General features: G+C 41.4%; 3 protein-coding genes across 12 annotated transcripts in view; 1 reads left to right on the forward strand and 2 right to left on the reverse strand.

Moving 5' to 3' along the window:
* Positions 1–4,681, reverse strand: part of LOC110836381 (ribonucleoprotein PTB-binding 1) — a 135,277-nt gene extending 130,596 nt beyond the window's left edge. The window contains exons 1-2 of the mRNA XM_087355864.1: positions 4,559–4,681; positions 4,206–4,319 (exon numbers count right to left, since the gene is read on the reverse strand). The gene's annotated coding sequence lies outside the window, so the exon portion shown is untranslated. The remainder of the gene's footprint in view (positions 1–4,205; positions 4,320–4,558) is intronic.
* Positions 1–16,331, forward strand: part of LOC110836377 (uncharacterized) — a 29,872-nt gene extending 13,541 nt beyond the window's left edge. Inside the window, exons 2-8 of one of the 3 annotated variants that reach the window (XM_087355869.1) lie at positions 261–424; positions 6,817–6,939; positions 7,292–7,525; positions 9,162–9,552; positions 10,271–10,518; positions 11,750–11,949; positions 15,808–16,331. In XM_087355869.1, the coding sequence (XP_087211995.1) occupies positions 261–424; positions 6,817–6,939; positions 7,292–7,525; positions 9,162–9,552; positions 10,271–10,518; positions 11,750–11,949; positions 15,808–15,811 (1,364 nt within the window). In that variant the 3' untranslated portion in view covers positions 15,812–16,331. Of the gene's footprint in view, positions 1–260; positions 425–4,733; positions 4,895–6,816; positions 6,940–7,291; positions 7,526–9,161; positions 9,553–10,270; positions 10,519–11,749; positions 12,359–15,807 lie in introns of those variants that run through there. The other 2 variants (XM_087355867.1, XM_087355868.1) reach the window with 2 other exon arrangements.
* LOC110836376 (solute carrier family 41 member 1) overlaps positions 13,995–16,684 on the reverse strand; it is a 38,588-nt gene continuing 35,898 nt past the window's right edge. For 7 of the 8 annotated variants that reach the window (XR_015537078.1, XR_015537076.1, XR_015537077.1 and 4 more), the window contains 2 exons: positions 15,747–15,998; positions 13,995–14,607 (listed from right to left, as the gene is read on the reverse strand). Coding sequence is in view for 1 of the 8 variants with exons in the window: in XM_087355875.1 (XP_087212001.1) it covers positions 15,822–15,998 (177 nt within the window). In the remaining 7 variants the exon portion in view is untranslated. Of the gene's footprint in view, positions 15,999–16,684 lie in introns of all 8 variants that reach the window. The other variant, XM_087355875.1, reaches the window with a different exon arrangement.

The following is a 16,684-nucleotide window of genomic DNA, read 5'->3' on the forward strand; positions in this document are numbered from 1 at the left end:
ACAATCGCACCACCGTTTCAGCCTCAAATCTCAGAATGTGAGAGCAACGTGATACCTCGAAAAAGTGCGTCGTTGTTCGAGATCTTGTAAACTGTGAAACCACAATCGAAGACTCGAATGTTCAAGCTCCGAAATACGGCATATGTTTCAGGGAAAAGAAAAACGAGTACAGTACGTTCGGACGTCTCGTGGTTCTCTTAGAAAGTGTTAATGCCGCCACCAGGTGGTGCACTGTGTGTGTGTGTGTGTGTCTCTTATAGCAAACTCCGTGCTGGAGGAAATGCTGGAAGTGATCAGCGAGTACCGCGCCCTCCACCGGAAGCACCTCCATGTACTCTTGCAAAAGCAGATCCAGAACCTCAACCTCTCATTCGGAATGGGAGACTCTTATCATGGATTTGAATTTATGAAGCAACGTTGCAAGGTAACGGACATTAAACCAGCGATCACGTATCGGATTGCGAGAAAGTTCATTCCAAATTTTAAATTTTAAACCCAGGTAAATTACAAAACTATTACGGTATTATGTTGGTGTGCTATGCAAATGATGTACATCCGAGACACGAATTAATTTCGAGACGTATTGCATAAAATTGTGTGTCAAAACAGCAACATACACCACGGTTTCCTGTATGCTTCAAAACTATTCAGTGCTCCTTAAAAACAAGCTAAAGCTGATTGGTTGTTCTTAGCTTGAAGGCCTCGTTTCACGTGTAAAGAAACTTTAGAGACATATATGAGATTGGGATGTACCGCCTCAATCTTCTACACCCATTATGGGGGTAATACGTTAATCCGAAACGTTGATAAGCACACACGAGGCTACCGGGCGTCGCAGAAAGTCAAGAACTGTTTATAAAATTGGTCTAGACTTTTAACAGAAAACACTTGTGATGTTAAAATTAAACCAGAGCTCGGGGGTAAAAAAGTTTGTGTAATGCACTCAACTGACTCAGGGTAACTGGTTATTTTGGTGTTAGAAACCTTAGGATTCCACAACAGTGAAATTCTTATTCAGTACAACTAAGACTGGAGTCTACAACATGGCGGAGATATTACTGAGGCCAACAAATGACTCTTGGTAGCAGAAAGTCACAGTCCTGTACATACACATTTCAGTCTTCCTGTCCTTCTGACAGCATCGACAAAATCCTCTATTCAGATTCTACTTTATCACCATTCTGTACGACACAGCCTAGCGAATGGACCGCCTTTCATTAAGGAAAGTAACACATTAGTCACACTAACAAATACTAACATACAAGCCATTCGTCAGACACTGGAGAGAAAACTGAAATACATTGGGACAGAACATCAGCTATTTACGGATTTAAATAAAGCCTAGGGTTCAGTCAGGAGGGAATTCAATTCGGAATATTCATGGTCTACTTAGACTAATTAAGCTGTATTTAAAAGAAGCCTATAGTGAACACGGCGCAGGTAAACAATCTGTCTGAAGCAGTTCCTCTTTAGAATGTTCTAAAACCGTTGCTTTTCAACTTTAGAATACGCCATATTCCCACAAATATTAATGTCATTAACCTTAAAAAAAGGGCGAAGGCATAAGATTTGTTCAATAAAAATTTACTAGCTCAATAATACCATTAAATGATACGCACTGCGCCAACATAATACCAGAACTTTCATAGTTTCTGAAACGAAGATTGACTTTCTTGTAGTTTTGTACGTGATAATTCATAATCAGTATGATTTACTGAATGCCGCCCAGCACTACTAACCGGTTGTATTCAAAACTCTTATTATCCGCATCAGTTTACTTGGCGTCTGCGCAGTAGAAATTTTGGCTCTGATCGTAACGGCTTGGTTTACGCAACGGGACGGCAAAGAAGGTTCTCGCCTATCACACGACGTTATGAGCGGTGCGGTGTTCGTTCCATTGTTACAAGGCTCATACGTCATGGCACTGAGCAAAGCGCATCATCATTCTTTCCCCCTTCCTTCTCGGACGCCAAGATAAATTGTGTGCATTGTACCTGCTACACAAACTGAAAACATCACCGTCTCTCTGTTATGAAATGTTTATATAACTATTGTTTCTTTAATAGACGACTCTTAGGATTTAACTTGTGGTGTTTGCTAGTAAACAAGCTCGTAATTACAAATGTATGAGAAACCCAAACAATGAAAATTTCGATACTGTAATCTCAAGTACGAAATTTCTGTACATCCTACTGACAGAATGATTTTCTACGTATTTTTAACAGAAACCTCATAATAATTTCAACCTCAAGCAAAGAACTCTTTGTAGCTTAAAGCTTATAGGCTCACACATGTATTTCCAGACAGCTTTTTTTTTTTTAATTTTCACACCAAATACTGACTTTTCCCAACGGCGAAGATAAAATAAGTTTCTACTAAACCTCCAAGAGGCACGTTCGGTAAATCTTTGCACATATGGTAATAAACTTAATAATACTATCCAAAAATATTGATATACACATTAATTAACGACTGTCTTTTAAAATCAAATAATAAGAGGATGCAATTATATCTGACGAATCTAAATGGGCGAAGCAGTAAACTGTCGTTCCACAGACAGTCATGAGGAAGTACTGATGTCCCTGTGCCTTCCTCTGCTGAGGGGGGGAAATCGGAACAACTTCCGCCATGCCATCAGGTTTATAAAATATGCAGGCCTTGCCGCTTTTTCAGCCACAACTTAGGCTACTAACGCATTTAATGCAATTCCCGTTAACCACTGCCTGTATTAACGCACTTGATTGCAAGTTCTGAATCATGTTCAAGGAAAGGAAGAACCTATAAAAAGCCAGAGCCATCTTAAGCAAAAACTTTAGTATCTGCTCTCTATTTCCTGTGTAAAGCATAGTAACGGATTTTCAGGTTAAGTCGCTTAAAAAATAATAGCTTTTCGGATTGCGTAATTCATTTTCGCTGCAAACAGAATTCGCCAATACATTTGCACTGTTACCAACCCTGCCAATCGCCGCCTTTGCACTCTGCTCTGTGTCGCCATAACAACTCACGCCTCCAACAGCTACTACGTTCAGTCATCCCATGTTTTACTTCTGTGCGTTAGCAGGTAAGTAGAGACGCCGAGACAATTTTACTCCCAGGATCCAATGAAATAATCACACAGGAGTCAGACATTTTATTTTCAGTGCATTTCGTGCAAGCGTACACAACATTCTTCTGGCAAAGGTCCACTGAAAATCTATTTCCGGGAAACTTCTGCCTACTCAACCGATTTCGACGACTAAAACGCCATACAAAAAACTTCTGGCCCCTTGATTTATGCGCAGTAAGAGTAAAAATATGCTAAATCATAAAAAACACGACGTTTCATAAACTCCGTCTTCGACGAAGTCAGACTTACTGTTCTTAAGCAACAGAATGAACGTTCACAGCCACACGACATTTAAAAGTATCTGCATGATAATGCTTATGGTTTAGAAATAGCACCTTTTGAGACGAAGTTCTCACGGCGAAGACTTCAGGGTGTCTTCTCGGTCATGTGGACTTACAGGTAGATACCAACTTTTCAATTAAGCACACAGTCTCCAACTTCAGGGCTTAAGGTGGAGACGGTACGTTCCTCCAAGAAGCTGGAATCCACCTACAAGCTAAACACGGCGCCACAATCTAGTAGACAACCATAAACATGTTTCGTATTTGCTTCGTAAAAATCACTTGCATTACACATCAAGTATTTTCTGAGGGATAGGTCGGGAATTCTTGTCTGTGTCGCCCTGTGGCACTGCAGCCTCATATAAATGGTTTGATTTGACTGTCACACAAAGTCACCTACCACCCGGCCGGCCCTGATTTCCCCAGAGATCACTTGTCTTTCGACTCGACCCCTCGACCCGCTGTGGCTTCGTAGGCCAGCACACAACAGAGCACTGGTCACTCACTACTTCCTTTTCATTTCAGCCATTTCTTGAAGCTTACGGGACTTCGTCTCAAACACTCTTTAACCACGACATTTCAAAATAAAAGCGCACTTTTCCCCCTTCCCTCTGGTTCTCTCATTTCAAGACCTGAATACCAACTGCGACCCATTTCTATGCATATTTGCTACTAGCAGGGGCTGTGGAGTCGGCGACTTAGGCTCTCCGTATTTGCAAAGAACACGACTACATCCAATGGAAAGAACGTTCCTGCAGAAACACATTCTTATAACCACCATTGAAGAACAAGTATGTTAAAAATATGTTTTAACTCACGGTATCTGAAGACAGAGCAGCATCACGGCAGAGTTATCTTCCTCCTCCTAGCAGATCGCCTGACTCACATTATCAAAGCCTCGTCCCCATTCAGCGTTCACTTACCGCCGATGTCTGAAAGTTCGAACAACGTGCTGAAGTCTCCAGTAAAACTATTAGCTACAACATCAAGGAAACTTGGCTTAACGTAATGGATGTCATCTGGGATGTTGCGCCGTGTGGTCCGGTAGAAGTTTACAGACTTTTCAGTGGTGCTTACTGCGTCCATCTCAGGGGGCGAACGCCCAGACATGGCGCAATATCCCAGAAGACAGCCATCTTCATACTCGCCGCTGTGAAAACCTGAGTCTCACCTAGCTTCTAAATTATTTGAGAAGTTTTGTTTTGAACAAACAGGTGACCTGCTGACATCATGACTCGCAGACGTTAGCTATGACCTCTGGGCCGTTTTCGAACATGGCCCATGTGCCGAATCCTGTCTGTCTGGAGTTTGCTTGTCTTTTTTTCCGTGATGGGGCCGTGCCACAGCTTCGCAGCTTCTGGAGGACATGTTGGAGGAAGTGAAACACGTGACACACCTACGTCGCCATCACCTGCACATCCTTCTCACCCCTCTCCTCACAAACTGGTCCTCGCACGGCATTGGAGATCTCCTCACCGCCTTCAGACTCTTAGCTGCGCGCTGCAAGGTAAATATATGCATACTGTACATAACTGGTGCTACTTTCTGATTGCTTTCAACTTCTAAAGCTTTCCGAATATACAGCGGCTCTAACCCATTCGCTTAGAGTGTTTTATTTTATAAGCAATGCTGTTTACAAGAACGAGGGCATTTTGAAACACAACCGTTGATTTTAACCTTACTTAGCAGCACGCCCGCTAACCATCAAAATCAGTGAATTTATTTACGTGCCATCAACAGGCCCAACATCTGGATTTGCATATAGATTAAGACTCGAGATTACAGATCCCTAAAGTCACTGTGGCAAAATCCAGAAAATCGTATTAGTTCAGAGGAGGGTTTGCTGTGGTAATCGCTGGAAATTTGCATCGATTTCCAACTTCCCCCACACCTGTAACCAACTGTACCACATCAATAAAGTACTTTAAAGTGCACGAGTTTATGCCCACAAGAATGCAAATTTCTTTCTCCCAAGAGACGGAGAAATGGCCTAAAACTTGTAATTTAGCAGAAGATTAGGAAGAAAGATTCGCGAATTTATTTCGGAACGGAAAAAAACCCTCTAGTTGTCAAAAATGTTTCTGAAAAACTGCAGGACAAGACGACCTTCAGTGCCTGAACTTCATCTTGGCCCAACTCCTTCAGAATCTCAAAAGGATGCTGATACTTCCACACAGCCCGTATATTGTGTGTTTACATTTCAAATTTGACTGGCAGTCGACAGAAGCCACTTGTATATTCCTGTGGAAATTGACTGACATGACATGAAGACACTGGGTGCGAAACAGCACGCCCTCTCATGACATCACATTCATTACATTACGAGTAAACAAACATACACAGTCAAACTGTAGAACCAACAACAGATATTCTGAAAGTGGAACAAATATAAAACGGTATTAACCAATCGATCGTTGTAATGAAGAAGCCTTATGTTTACTTCGCGGTACGGACTGAATTTGTATTAGACAGACTTCGGTTTTCAGGACAGCGCATGCATTTAGGAAGTCTCATTCTGAGATCAAGGGCAGTGTTGTTCCTTCACTTCAGTCGCCTGCAACCTGACATTCTCTCCAGTTAGACTCCAGAGTCTTATCCAATGGAGATTCCAGGCTTCGTTATGTTGTCTGTTAGCGACAGCTATTCATTTTCTGGCAATTAAACTTGGAAATGAACACGTCAGCAACAAACTACGTGATTTCGTTTGCCCCTTCCGCCCCGTAATTTTAGCTGCGTTTCCTTTCGGGGTCACAGAAAAGGGTATTTGTAATTGCAATCGCAGTTGGAGGCCGACACATGAAACACACTCCGCCACTGATCCGAGGGATAAATCCGTACGCTACGATGCGTAATGAAACAGCGTACCGGTAATGGCAAGGCACTCACTCGGCGGAGCAGCAGCCACTCTCTGGTGGCCTGCGCCCCATGGATACAGAAAATGAAGATAAAAAAATGTTACGTAAAATAATGGGCGAAACGATGACTGTGTTCTGGGATGTTGGGCCGCGTGTACCCTGGTAGAAATTGACCGATGTTTCGGAGGCGCTTACTGTCTCCATCATCAGGGCAATGAGTAAGCCGAGGGCGAAAATGTTTGGTTAGGCATGGGAAAGTGGGGGGGGGGGGTACACAGCCCAGCCAAAGAGACGGGAGACACAGAGAGAGAGAGAGAGACAGAACCTTACAGCAGGCAGGGGATACAATGTGGAATGAGGACAAAACAACATTATGTAATAAATAAAATAAATAGAGATATATCAGGAGAGTCCGGATACAGGTCCAACCAAAAACAAGGATTACAGAGAACGAACGAAATGAGGGCGCTGTGGAGAAACTGAGGTAGTTTTAAAGAAAATGTCCAGTTATCGTAATAATTCTGATTTCGACTGAGAAGATGTAGACACCAATTTTCTTTTCTTTTCTTTTCAGAGCCTCAAACAGTTGAATATCTCGTACCTGAGGCACATGAACCCCAGTGTCCTGATGGGACTCGTGCCTTGCTTCTCGAACTTGGTGAGCCTCAACCTCAGGATGACACTCACCGTAGACCAGGTACATTAGATCAAACACAATGTTAGAAATCGCCCGATGAACATGTGACTTACAACTGAATGCTCCAATTTACTCGCAGGGGGGGTTCACAAATAAATGTCACCAAACGCAGAAACTCTTGAGTTGTTTCTATTACTGGCAATGGGAGCATTCCTCTTGCTAAAGCAGGAAAAATAACTTGTTTTATAGTGGGGTGTACAAGGCACTATTTAAGCCAGTTCCGTCTCAATTCCCGATGTTATCGCATCAAGAGCTAACCTCGCTTAAATCTGACCCACCGACAAGTTCCCGTGCTAATGGCAGGCGGAGGAACGCTCAGAATGAGGCAGAAGATATGCTTCACGTGTTACAGCTGCTACGTCAGATAGGACGGGCGTGTCCTGACCTCCGCGAGCTTAATCTTGCCTCCACCCCGATCACGGACAGAGGACTGGTGCAACTGTGCGTCGCCGACGACGGCCATCGCCTGTGCCAGAACCTTCTTCGACTCTTCGTCGCAGACACTGCAGTATCGACTGGCGGCGCGACAGTGGTCCTCCAGTCCCTGCCCAACCTCCGAGAATTCGATTACGATCAGATATTCGACGTAAGTCAAGCGTGCTTAAGTGCACGCCATAAACACGGATGGATGACGGTGTTCTTCTGCGTTGTGACGTCGTGTACACTCTTAGGCGGCTACCACGATATCTTTAAGGCTGAAGATGGAGACAGCATGTTTCTCCGAAACGCAGGAATCCACGTAAGAGTCTACACGGCTTCACAACCCAGAACAACACCACCACCAGTACATACTACTTCACAGCGTAGTGTTTTAGTACCTACTTCTAATTTGCTAAGCTGGAGATTCTCAGTTCGAATAGTAACTGGGAGACCGAAGGTCAAAGATTTTTCGTAATTTTCTTACTTCAACCCGGCAGATTCAGGATAAACCTTAAAACATACCGCGACATGAACCTGCCATATTATCAACTCAAAATTCATAAACCTTTCCACCTCTGGCTTGACGCTTCATATAAATCTTCGTTTTTTTTTTTAAAAAATAAAATAAAAGTTTTTTCCATACATATTACAAGAGAGTCGTAAAACATCTCTCAGACTTTCGCGTGTACGCCGAAACTCTACCCAACATGACCAGCGACCTCGTACACTGGGACATAAATCGAATTTTAAACCAATCAGAAGTGATCTGTTGTGCATCGACCGACAGAACTGGACTATTCAAGGAATAATAATCAAATTTCAACACGCTGTTATATCTGTCTGTTGGAGCTCTCTAGGTCGCTTCATCTCACTCGCTGAATCAATGTACTCTGCCCTCTACAAAACTCCTGTCACACTTGAATTTATCGGGTCCGAATTGCTCTACTGTGGTTGAAGCTTCAATCTAATTGCAATACAACCGGTTCAACTGTAGGGTCCTGGCAAGAACAGAGTATTCAGGAGTGTCACAGGAAGTCAACCCCCCCCCTAAAGGAAGTGCTATCAAGTCACAAATCCACCGCCATTCACTGCTGGATTTACGTTCTTCGTTTTCCCCGATAATACCAAACGCGTCGTAGAATTTATTTCTTTAAGCTCATGACGAACGCTCTGGCTTAGGGCTGACTGGATTTTCTACCAAGGCACTTTGTTGAAATAATCAGATGATTTACCGCAAACTTTTATTCTCGATTCAACACGCAAAGCATTATATTTCAGACGCCGATTAGTTTCTGAGCGCCAATCCCGCCTAATTCATATTCCTGACTATGTCAATTAGCGTAAAGTCAGATATGGTAAAACGATTATAAAATACGTATCGGTCGTGACCAGCCAGGAAGGGCTCCAGAAAACCTTGAACGTTTGTTGGAATATCCGGTTCCCCCGAGCGAGTAACGAACACCGCACCTCCGAAACACGACCAAGGCGGGTTACCGCTGAGTCGGCGTCTGTTCCGAGGAACTGAGGGATTGCAGATCTCAAAAACGATTCCCAGTGGACTTTTGTGTCGAAAATGTTCTCTGGCAAATTTAGGTAGTAACTTTCAGTAATCAGCTACTTGCCGCATCTCAGCCATGGCAACAAGGGACCCATTAGCATCGGCTGTTACTAAAGGCAATACATAACTCATCATTCTTCTGCACTCACATCACAATAATATTAGATAAACCCTGGAGGACGGCAGCACTGAACGGGTCTCTATCTGCTACATGATCTGTGAATAAATGATGATTCTTGTGCAGGTTCTGGAGTTGGTGGAAAACTGGGATCAGGGGCTGGAATCACGGCTGCTGATGGGAGCAGGAGTTCGACTGAGCGCCGAGCCAACGTTGCCCCCTTCACATATCCGCCTCACAACGCTCATCTCAGTAGCCGAGCACGTCTGCGTCCAAGGCCTCGAAGCTGCTGCTCGTCTGTGCCCTGAAACTCGCTCTGTTACACTGTCCAACGCTTGGCTCCCCAGTGAGGCCCTCTACAAATTAATGGTGATGGAACACCTCACGTCAATCTCTCTAACAAACTCCGAAGGACTCACTTTAGACTTCCATGAAGGTGTTTTGCCTCTGCTGGCTGTATGCGGACACAGACTTCAAAATCTTATCCTTACCAATTTTACATCTGTTGACATTACAGGTGAGCTGCAAACAATGTCAAATTATATGTGAATTTGAGGTCCTCACAGTCTCCATAAACCATCAACTACTCAAAACTATCCAAAAGTCTGCATGCACTTCTTGCCCGCCCTCTCAGAGTGGTACGTCCAGCCCGCCGACACCTCAATCAGTGGACTATTGCAAAATTCTTCCCGCCTAAAGAAACAACTTTGGTCTTGATACGATTCATGGAACGCGCTTTTTCTCCTGAGCTGCAGAAACCACACTGAAAGGAAACACGCCCATAATCTTTTTTTTTCAGTTCTGACAGATCTAAAAATTTATACGATTTCCAGAAACTGTAAAATGTGGAAGAACTGGACAACCCGAAAAATTCTCAACTAACTCTCTCATCCAGAAACCTGAGCACTCCCAGAAAATACAGAGTTTTGCCACACAAACCTAAACATTCTTTACTTCAGCCATGGGCACGTTCAAAAGCAAACTAAATATAGAGACTTAGATAATAATGTACTGGTTGATCAGGCCTAATGCACTTCTCAGAGGCAGTGACAGATGAATATGGAGCACTGTTAAACGACTGTAGAAAAATGCCGAAGTAACCAGCGGTACTGCAGTCTGTCACAATTCCACGTTAAATACCTGAAATAAATCTCAACTGACACAGAGAGGAATCTGATCAGTGGCACTGCTGCCTATTTTAACAGAATCTAATAATAATGAGATTTACCTTCTAGGCATAGGAAGAGCGTGTCCGGACCTGCAGAACCTAGCCGTCTCAAGCATAGCCCAATATGAACCCGTATGCCAACTGTCTAGCGACTGGTTCAAACAGCTCCGTGCTGTTGAAATATGGTCAGATCCTCAAGCTGATCTTAATCCCAACATGATCCGGCAACTTCTACTTTTCAGCAAAAACATGACAAATATGCTGTTCAAAGGATGCGAGGTACTATCGGACAAACTGATGGCAGAAATATGGGAGGTACGTATTAATGTCCTTCTACCACAGCACGCTTGACGTAAAAAACAACTTAAGACATACATAAAAATCCTCATTAAGCCTACAGACCAAAGTTTTATAAGAATTATTTAAATTTCTGTAAAGACAATTCAAAATTCTGAAGTTGGCCATCTTCTGGGTTGTTGCGCCGTGTAGTCTGGTAGAAGTTTAAAAGGTCCTTGCTGTCTCTATCATCAGGGCGCCCTGTTAATGGAGGCAGCAAGGACCTTTTAAACGTCTATAAACTTCTACCAGACTACACGGCGCAACAACCCAGAAGACGGCCAACTTCAGACTCACCGCTGTGAGAAACTAAAATCCTACATAATTCAAAATTCATCTTCATTCATCCGGTGCAGTGTTGTTCAAAGCTGGAATTTAGAGAATGTGAATTGTTGTGCTAAATGTATCTGCACACAAAGAATGAAGTACTCATGAATACTGCACATTAATTTGTGAACTTGGCTGTACAAATCCACACAAGGAACAGGTGCAAAAAGTGAGTTCAGCTGCCAATGCATCTGAACAGATCATCTCTTGCCGCAAATCAGCAGACCTTCTTTGCCAATTCTAGCGAAAAACACTAAAAATCATTGCAGCACTAGTTATTTATATTTCTCTCCCATCTTCAGGTCTCCTTTCTAAAACTGCTTTGTTACAAAACTTCGCTTGTCTTGCACAGATTAACACATAATAGTTCAGTGTCCCGTGTTAATTTAGATAATACGTCGATTACGGCAATTTATGTTTCAAAAGAGACGCAGCCATCAACATGTCTATTTTTACTTGCAATACATGCAGAAGGAGTCCAAAATATGTTACATATTATATAATAAGAAAATGTTCAATACTTGAATACTTCAATATTTGAAACTGTCCAGACCCACTAAATTTTTACGATAATAGCGTCTCAACCTTGCAAGGCCTGTGGCAACATTCACTATTTATCAGTGCGCAGGTTTATTAAACGAGGTAAACTAATTGAAACTTCATGTCAGTTCATTAAATATGCTACTATCGATTATGACTGGAGTAGAACAGTTAAGAGTTTCGGATGAAATCCCTGGAAGTTGAAAGCTAAAACTTTCTCTAAGGTAGTAGAAACAAGAAATGGGATGTGAAACTGGAAATAGGAAGATCTAGTACGAAGACAGGGTTTGAGCGAATCTGCTCAGTGGCATAATGAAGTTACATATGCATATTTTGATTTTAGGTGAATCCTATGCCCAAGCTCTCCCATTTGACACTGGACAACTGCCACACAATCACAGGACAGAGCCTGCAACATGTGCTTGATGCTGATAACGAGCTGGCTGTATTGAGAGTCTGGAGTTGTCTTAACATCACCAAACTTCTCCACATCGAGTTGGTACATCGCATTAAGAATGAGAACCTGGATGTGTATTTTGAATGGTACGAATACAATGAATAGAATTATGTTGATGTTGGCATTCTGAGCAGTAATGCAATGTGGATTTATATGCAGATACCAATGTTTCAACCCTTAAAGATGGAGACAGTATGTTCCTCAAAAAGGTCGATCTGCGTACAGATGCACGTGGTATTACTGCCTGGAAAACAAAGACTAATATCTTCGCCAGTATGAGAACCTCAAATTTAATTTCTTATTTATATTCAGAGAATTTTGACTGAACTGGAATTGTGTTCTCATTTTGTGCAACAAAGCATCAGATGTACAATTTAATAGTGTTTTTAATAGTGTAATAAGACTGATTTTACAGCTTACGCACAGCCTGTATTCCAAAATGAAGTCGCACTTTTGTACAAATGTGTAAAATACGACTGCAAAGCAAGTTATTAACTCAAGGAGTTTTGTTAAGAATACCTAAAGCCTACATTCCTGCCGCACAGATTCCCAGTCCTACACGGCGAACTCGGAGAAACGATCCAATGCGCGTTCTATCTACGCCAGTGCAAAGCGTACAAATTAATATACTGTGGCAAGCAGGACAGAGGACTACACAGCCCAAGCTCTAGCTTAAAGCAGGGCACCCAATTCCTATAAAATTCAGATCCAGTAACGGAGGCCTTGGTAACAAAGTCCAAAATGAAACAGAAACATAGAACTCCAGCTCAAAATCCAAGAACTGCATGGCCTATTCAGAATATTAAGGAAAATGATCCAGGCAAAAGAAAGATCTAAGCAAATCCAGTCCTCAAGGCCCCCAATGATATTAGCACCACCAGTGCAAGGCTCTTCAGTCCAGAGCTACTACAGCCTAGTGGATTTATTACCACATTAAGAACGTGTACCAACGTCAAACTGAACAGAATAAAACCACAGATAGACCTCACGTGTCATAAGTGTCCAGTTAGACACTTTTAGACAATCGTACAGTTGATGGCCATCTTCTGGGTTGCAGCAGTGCTGTGCAATCTGTGGAATACTGTAACCTCCACCCCACAGACCAACCACTGACAAACATTTCTTACGTTTGTCACGAAGGGAGTTCCATTAGAATTATCCAATCATTGACGAGAAATCACGGTGACAATTTCTCTAGCTCAAAGGTTGATGGGAAATGATTGGGACAGACGCAATAACAAGTTACGAAGGACGTGAAAGCAATCCTGGCCAAATTTCATGGCATCCTACTACCCCAGAATTTGACAGGAACAACTGAGCAAAACCACGAAAGCCCGGAGAAATAACCATTCATCTACGCCGTTCCCCGTAATGTTATTCTTTAAACCCATTACAATGCTGTATATTTTGAATAGCAAAATGTTTTAAGCTAAGAGTCATCTACAAATTGGTTCTAGTGTATAATGTTTCTATGCAGCTAACGAATCCCTCTGCTTTATATCTTACTAACTGTCCCACTCGCTTCAACAGCAAACTAGCAGTAATTAAAAAGTATTATTATTGTTATTATGAACAAACTACTTACTCATTTTAATACTACAGTCAGAAACTATTATAAATGTTTAGAATTAATTCAAATATTCAAGCAAATTTTTTTTAAATATGTCACCCATTGCAAAGGCCATCTTAACCCTGTGTCCCGGTTTACAATGCACAGAGATGATTTTTAAGACTTCAGAAAGGTCAATGAATCAGCATCAAGAAGCAAAATTTGCCCCTTTACTGTGCCTCAACATCAATGAGAGAGAATGTTACAATGGGATTACTGCAGTAGCCAAGATGTCCTCTTAAGCAAGGCTACATGTTACCAAATCTCATTTCCATAAATCTTATATTCTTATCTTCAAAGCATACCTTACTGTGTTTCCTCATGTCGGTACTGGCAACAATGCACATTTTCCACGCGAGGCAGGAAGGAACCACAAGGTTGGGAAGGAATGAATTCAACACTGGTTTCATTGGGTCGGTGATTTTCCTCCTCTGATTCCGATTACCTAATCGGGAAGGAAATCAACCAGGATTAATTTATTCTACAGCTGAGATGTGTTCTAATAATCTAAAGTGCTATAAATTTGGTTGTATGTATTTATTTTCACTTCGCTATATGGCATAAACACCTGGCATGCGTAAAATATCACTCACTTGGCTGACAGACGTATGATTTTCTTCTCTGTACCATTTTAATGGCATGCTGAATGTATATGAATAACACGCTCAATACAAAGTTTAACACAATAAAATTCAATGAATCACAGTAGAAATTTGCACCACTGGGGTAAAATACAGAGAAGATACTGGTGCCTGGTGCAGAAGCTATACTTAAGACACAGAGAAACATGTGTTAAACACATCTGGATGCAGTCGTTACTTTATTGTAGGCACCTTATCTGGTGAAGATAAAATTCAACTCTTTTTACAAATCATGCACACAAATTAAAGTTAATATTCAACACCATTGTACATTTTATACTTATTTTTAACTTTTCTGACATCATTTTTACTATCAGACAGAAAAATCTCTTTCAGTTTTCCTTTTTTTCAATCAATAAATTCAATTTTCATAACAAGGAAGTTTAGAATCCCACGTTTTCAGAAAATCACACTGTTGCAAGCTGGAGCCCTTGGGGGTGATACTGTCTGCCTTGTTCTCTGTTTATAAAAGTGGCAAATGTATGAAACAGCTTCTGCAAAATTAAATAATGCAAGCACTGTTATATGCAGTCTTAAAATACAAACATTTATTGTACTGAAAAACTTAAGAGCAATACTAAGAAGAAATATACTGCAAAATTGTTCAACAAAAATGTTTTACGTATTTTGCAGGGTGTTAAGCACCGCCGTAACACCCAAATTTTGTGTATTAAGCAGAGTACAAGCAAAATATAATGAAGTCTTTCATGTTTTGTCATAGTCTGCCTGAAAGAGTACAAGGTGGAGACAAAACTGGTTTCAAAATTCTGAGTGGGAAGGAGCAGAACAATACTACAAATGACGTTCATAAATTTAAAAATGCTTGTGCCTGGAAGCATTCATCCACCTATAAACAGAACAAGTGTTAATTCAGCCAGTGACAGCACATAACAGTATTTAAATAAACGTTTGTTTATTATCGATGTTTTTATTTTTTAATTATACGCCACCAGCGGCAATAAAAGCTAAACATTATCCTGGCTGTTATTTACAGAGTGCACAGGCCACTTGAATCCTAAAAATTATCTAGAGCTTGACCTGAAAGGCTGATAATCGTGATGAAAACCATTTCAACACGATCTGCTTCAATAACTCCAGCACAAGGGAGTGCTCATGTTTCTGTAGTACTCAAAACTTTTCTCCAGCTATAAAAAGAACGATGCAGACACTTGTCTTTATTCGACAAGGTTTATGCCATATTATCACTGAGCTGAGCGTAACTTGTTTACTGTGCACTGAACCAATGCCATTACTTAACGTTATGAAGGATCGTACTCCACTTGCAGGTGCTAGAGGAGAGAGGACAGAGTAATGGGTGAAAACTGTGTACTTGGGGAAGACGAGATGATGATGATAAAGTTATAAGTAAGAAATATTAAAACTCATGATACAGACAAAATGGCAACAGAAATCAGACCTCCAATGGCAAGAGTAATAACAATAGTTATTAAACAATTGGTGGCAATTATAAAAACATTCATTAATGTTGTCAATATTAAAATAAGGGACTTGCCCCTTACCACAGAGAGAATACCGTCATCCAAGTACACTTTCTTCTCAAAATCGTTGGCATACCTTTCATATCTTAAACATGGAAAAGCAATATCTTAAACCACACTCTGCCTCATCCTACCTTGCCGGATGGAGACCGCAGGCTGTAAAATATCAGCATTTGGATTTTGTCTTCACTTCAGGTAGTTCCTGATGTCTAACCACTGTATGGAAGGTGAAGAGTGTCAAGGATAATGAATGCTAATGCTAGCAGACTGGACCCCAGCACGTCGCCGAGGGACGTGAGAAACGGGATGGCCGAGTTGTCTGGGTCCACCCGCCATTTCCACATCAGGTGAATGAGGAGATGGGCAATGTACAGGAGAATCATCACCTACGAACAGACACACATCACATGAACACAGACACTCAACTGACATGTCTGATCTCTGACAAATAATAAGGAAGTCAATCATCATTTTTGTGTCTATTTATAGATCATCATAGAAGTGAGAAGTTTACATAATGATCTCACTTGGAGACTATTCAAGAAACAGTAAACATGTTTTTGTGAATTTATATATGTCAAACTGTTATTCTGAAGTCAGGATCAAAAAATATTTTAAATATGGGAGGGGAGAGCTTTGTCCTGTATTAACATGGGCAGATATACATCAGATTTGTGCGACACAGTTTTATTTAACAGTAAAGACGACTTAACACAGTATTTTTGTGTGTGTGGAGACGCTGTCTTTCGTAATGATGTCCACCATCTGATAATAACTACAATCCAGACAAGTGGTGATTACAACTGGCAGCTATGAGACTACAATGCCACTGGGAATGCAATGTGGGTGCACAAAGTACTGCTGTTTCCTTTGCCGGGAAAAACACCGTCATATGATATTGTCATATACACACCACAGGCAGGCTTAAGTTCGAATACAAAAAAGTTACTGGTCAACCTCTTGTTAATTCAAAAATACAAAACTCTACTTACTGTCTCACCTGAAATTTGACTTGATGAAAAACATTTTTTAAGGGCACAGAAATGATTTTCAGTACATGAAAGAAAACTCC

The sequence above is a fragment of the Zootermopsis nevadensis genome, unplaced genomic scaffold (assembly GCF_977971745.1).
Source record: "Zootermopsis nevadensis isolate Lab colony 2312 unplaced genomic scaffold, Znev_1.0 Znev_ptg000025l, whole genome shotgun sequence".
Taxonomy (NCBI): domain Eukaryota; kingdom Metazoa; phylum Arthropoda; class Insecta; order Blattodea; family Termopsidae; genus Zootermopsis; species Zootermopsis nevadensis.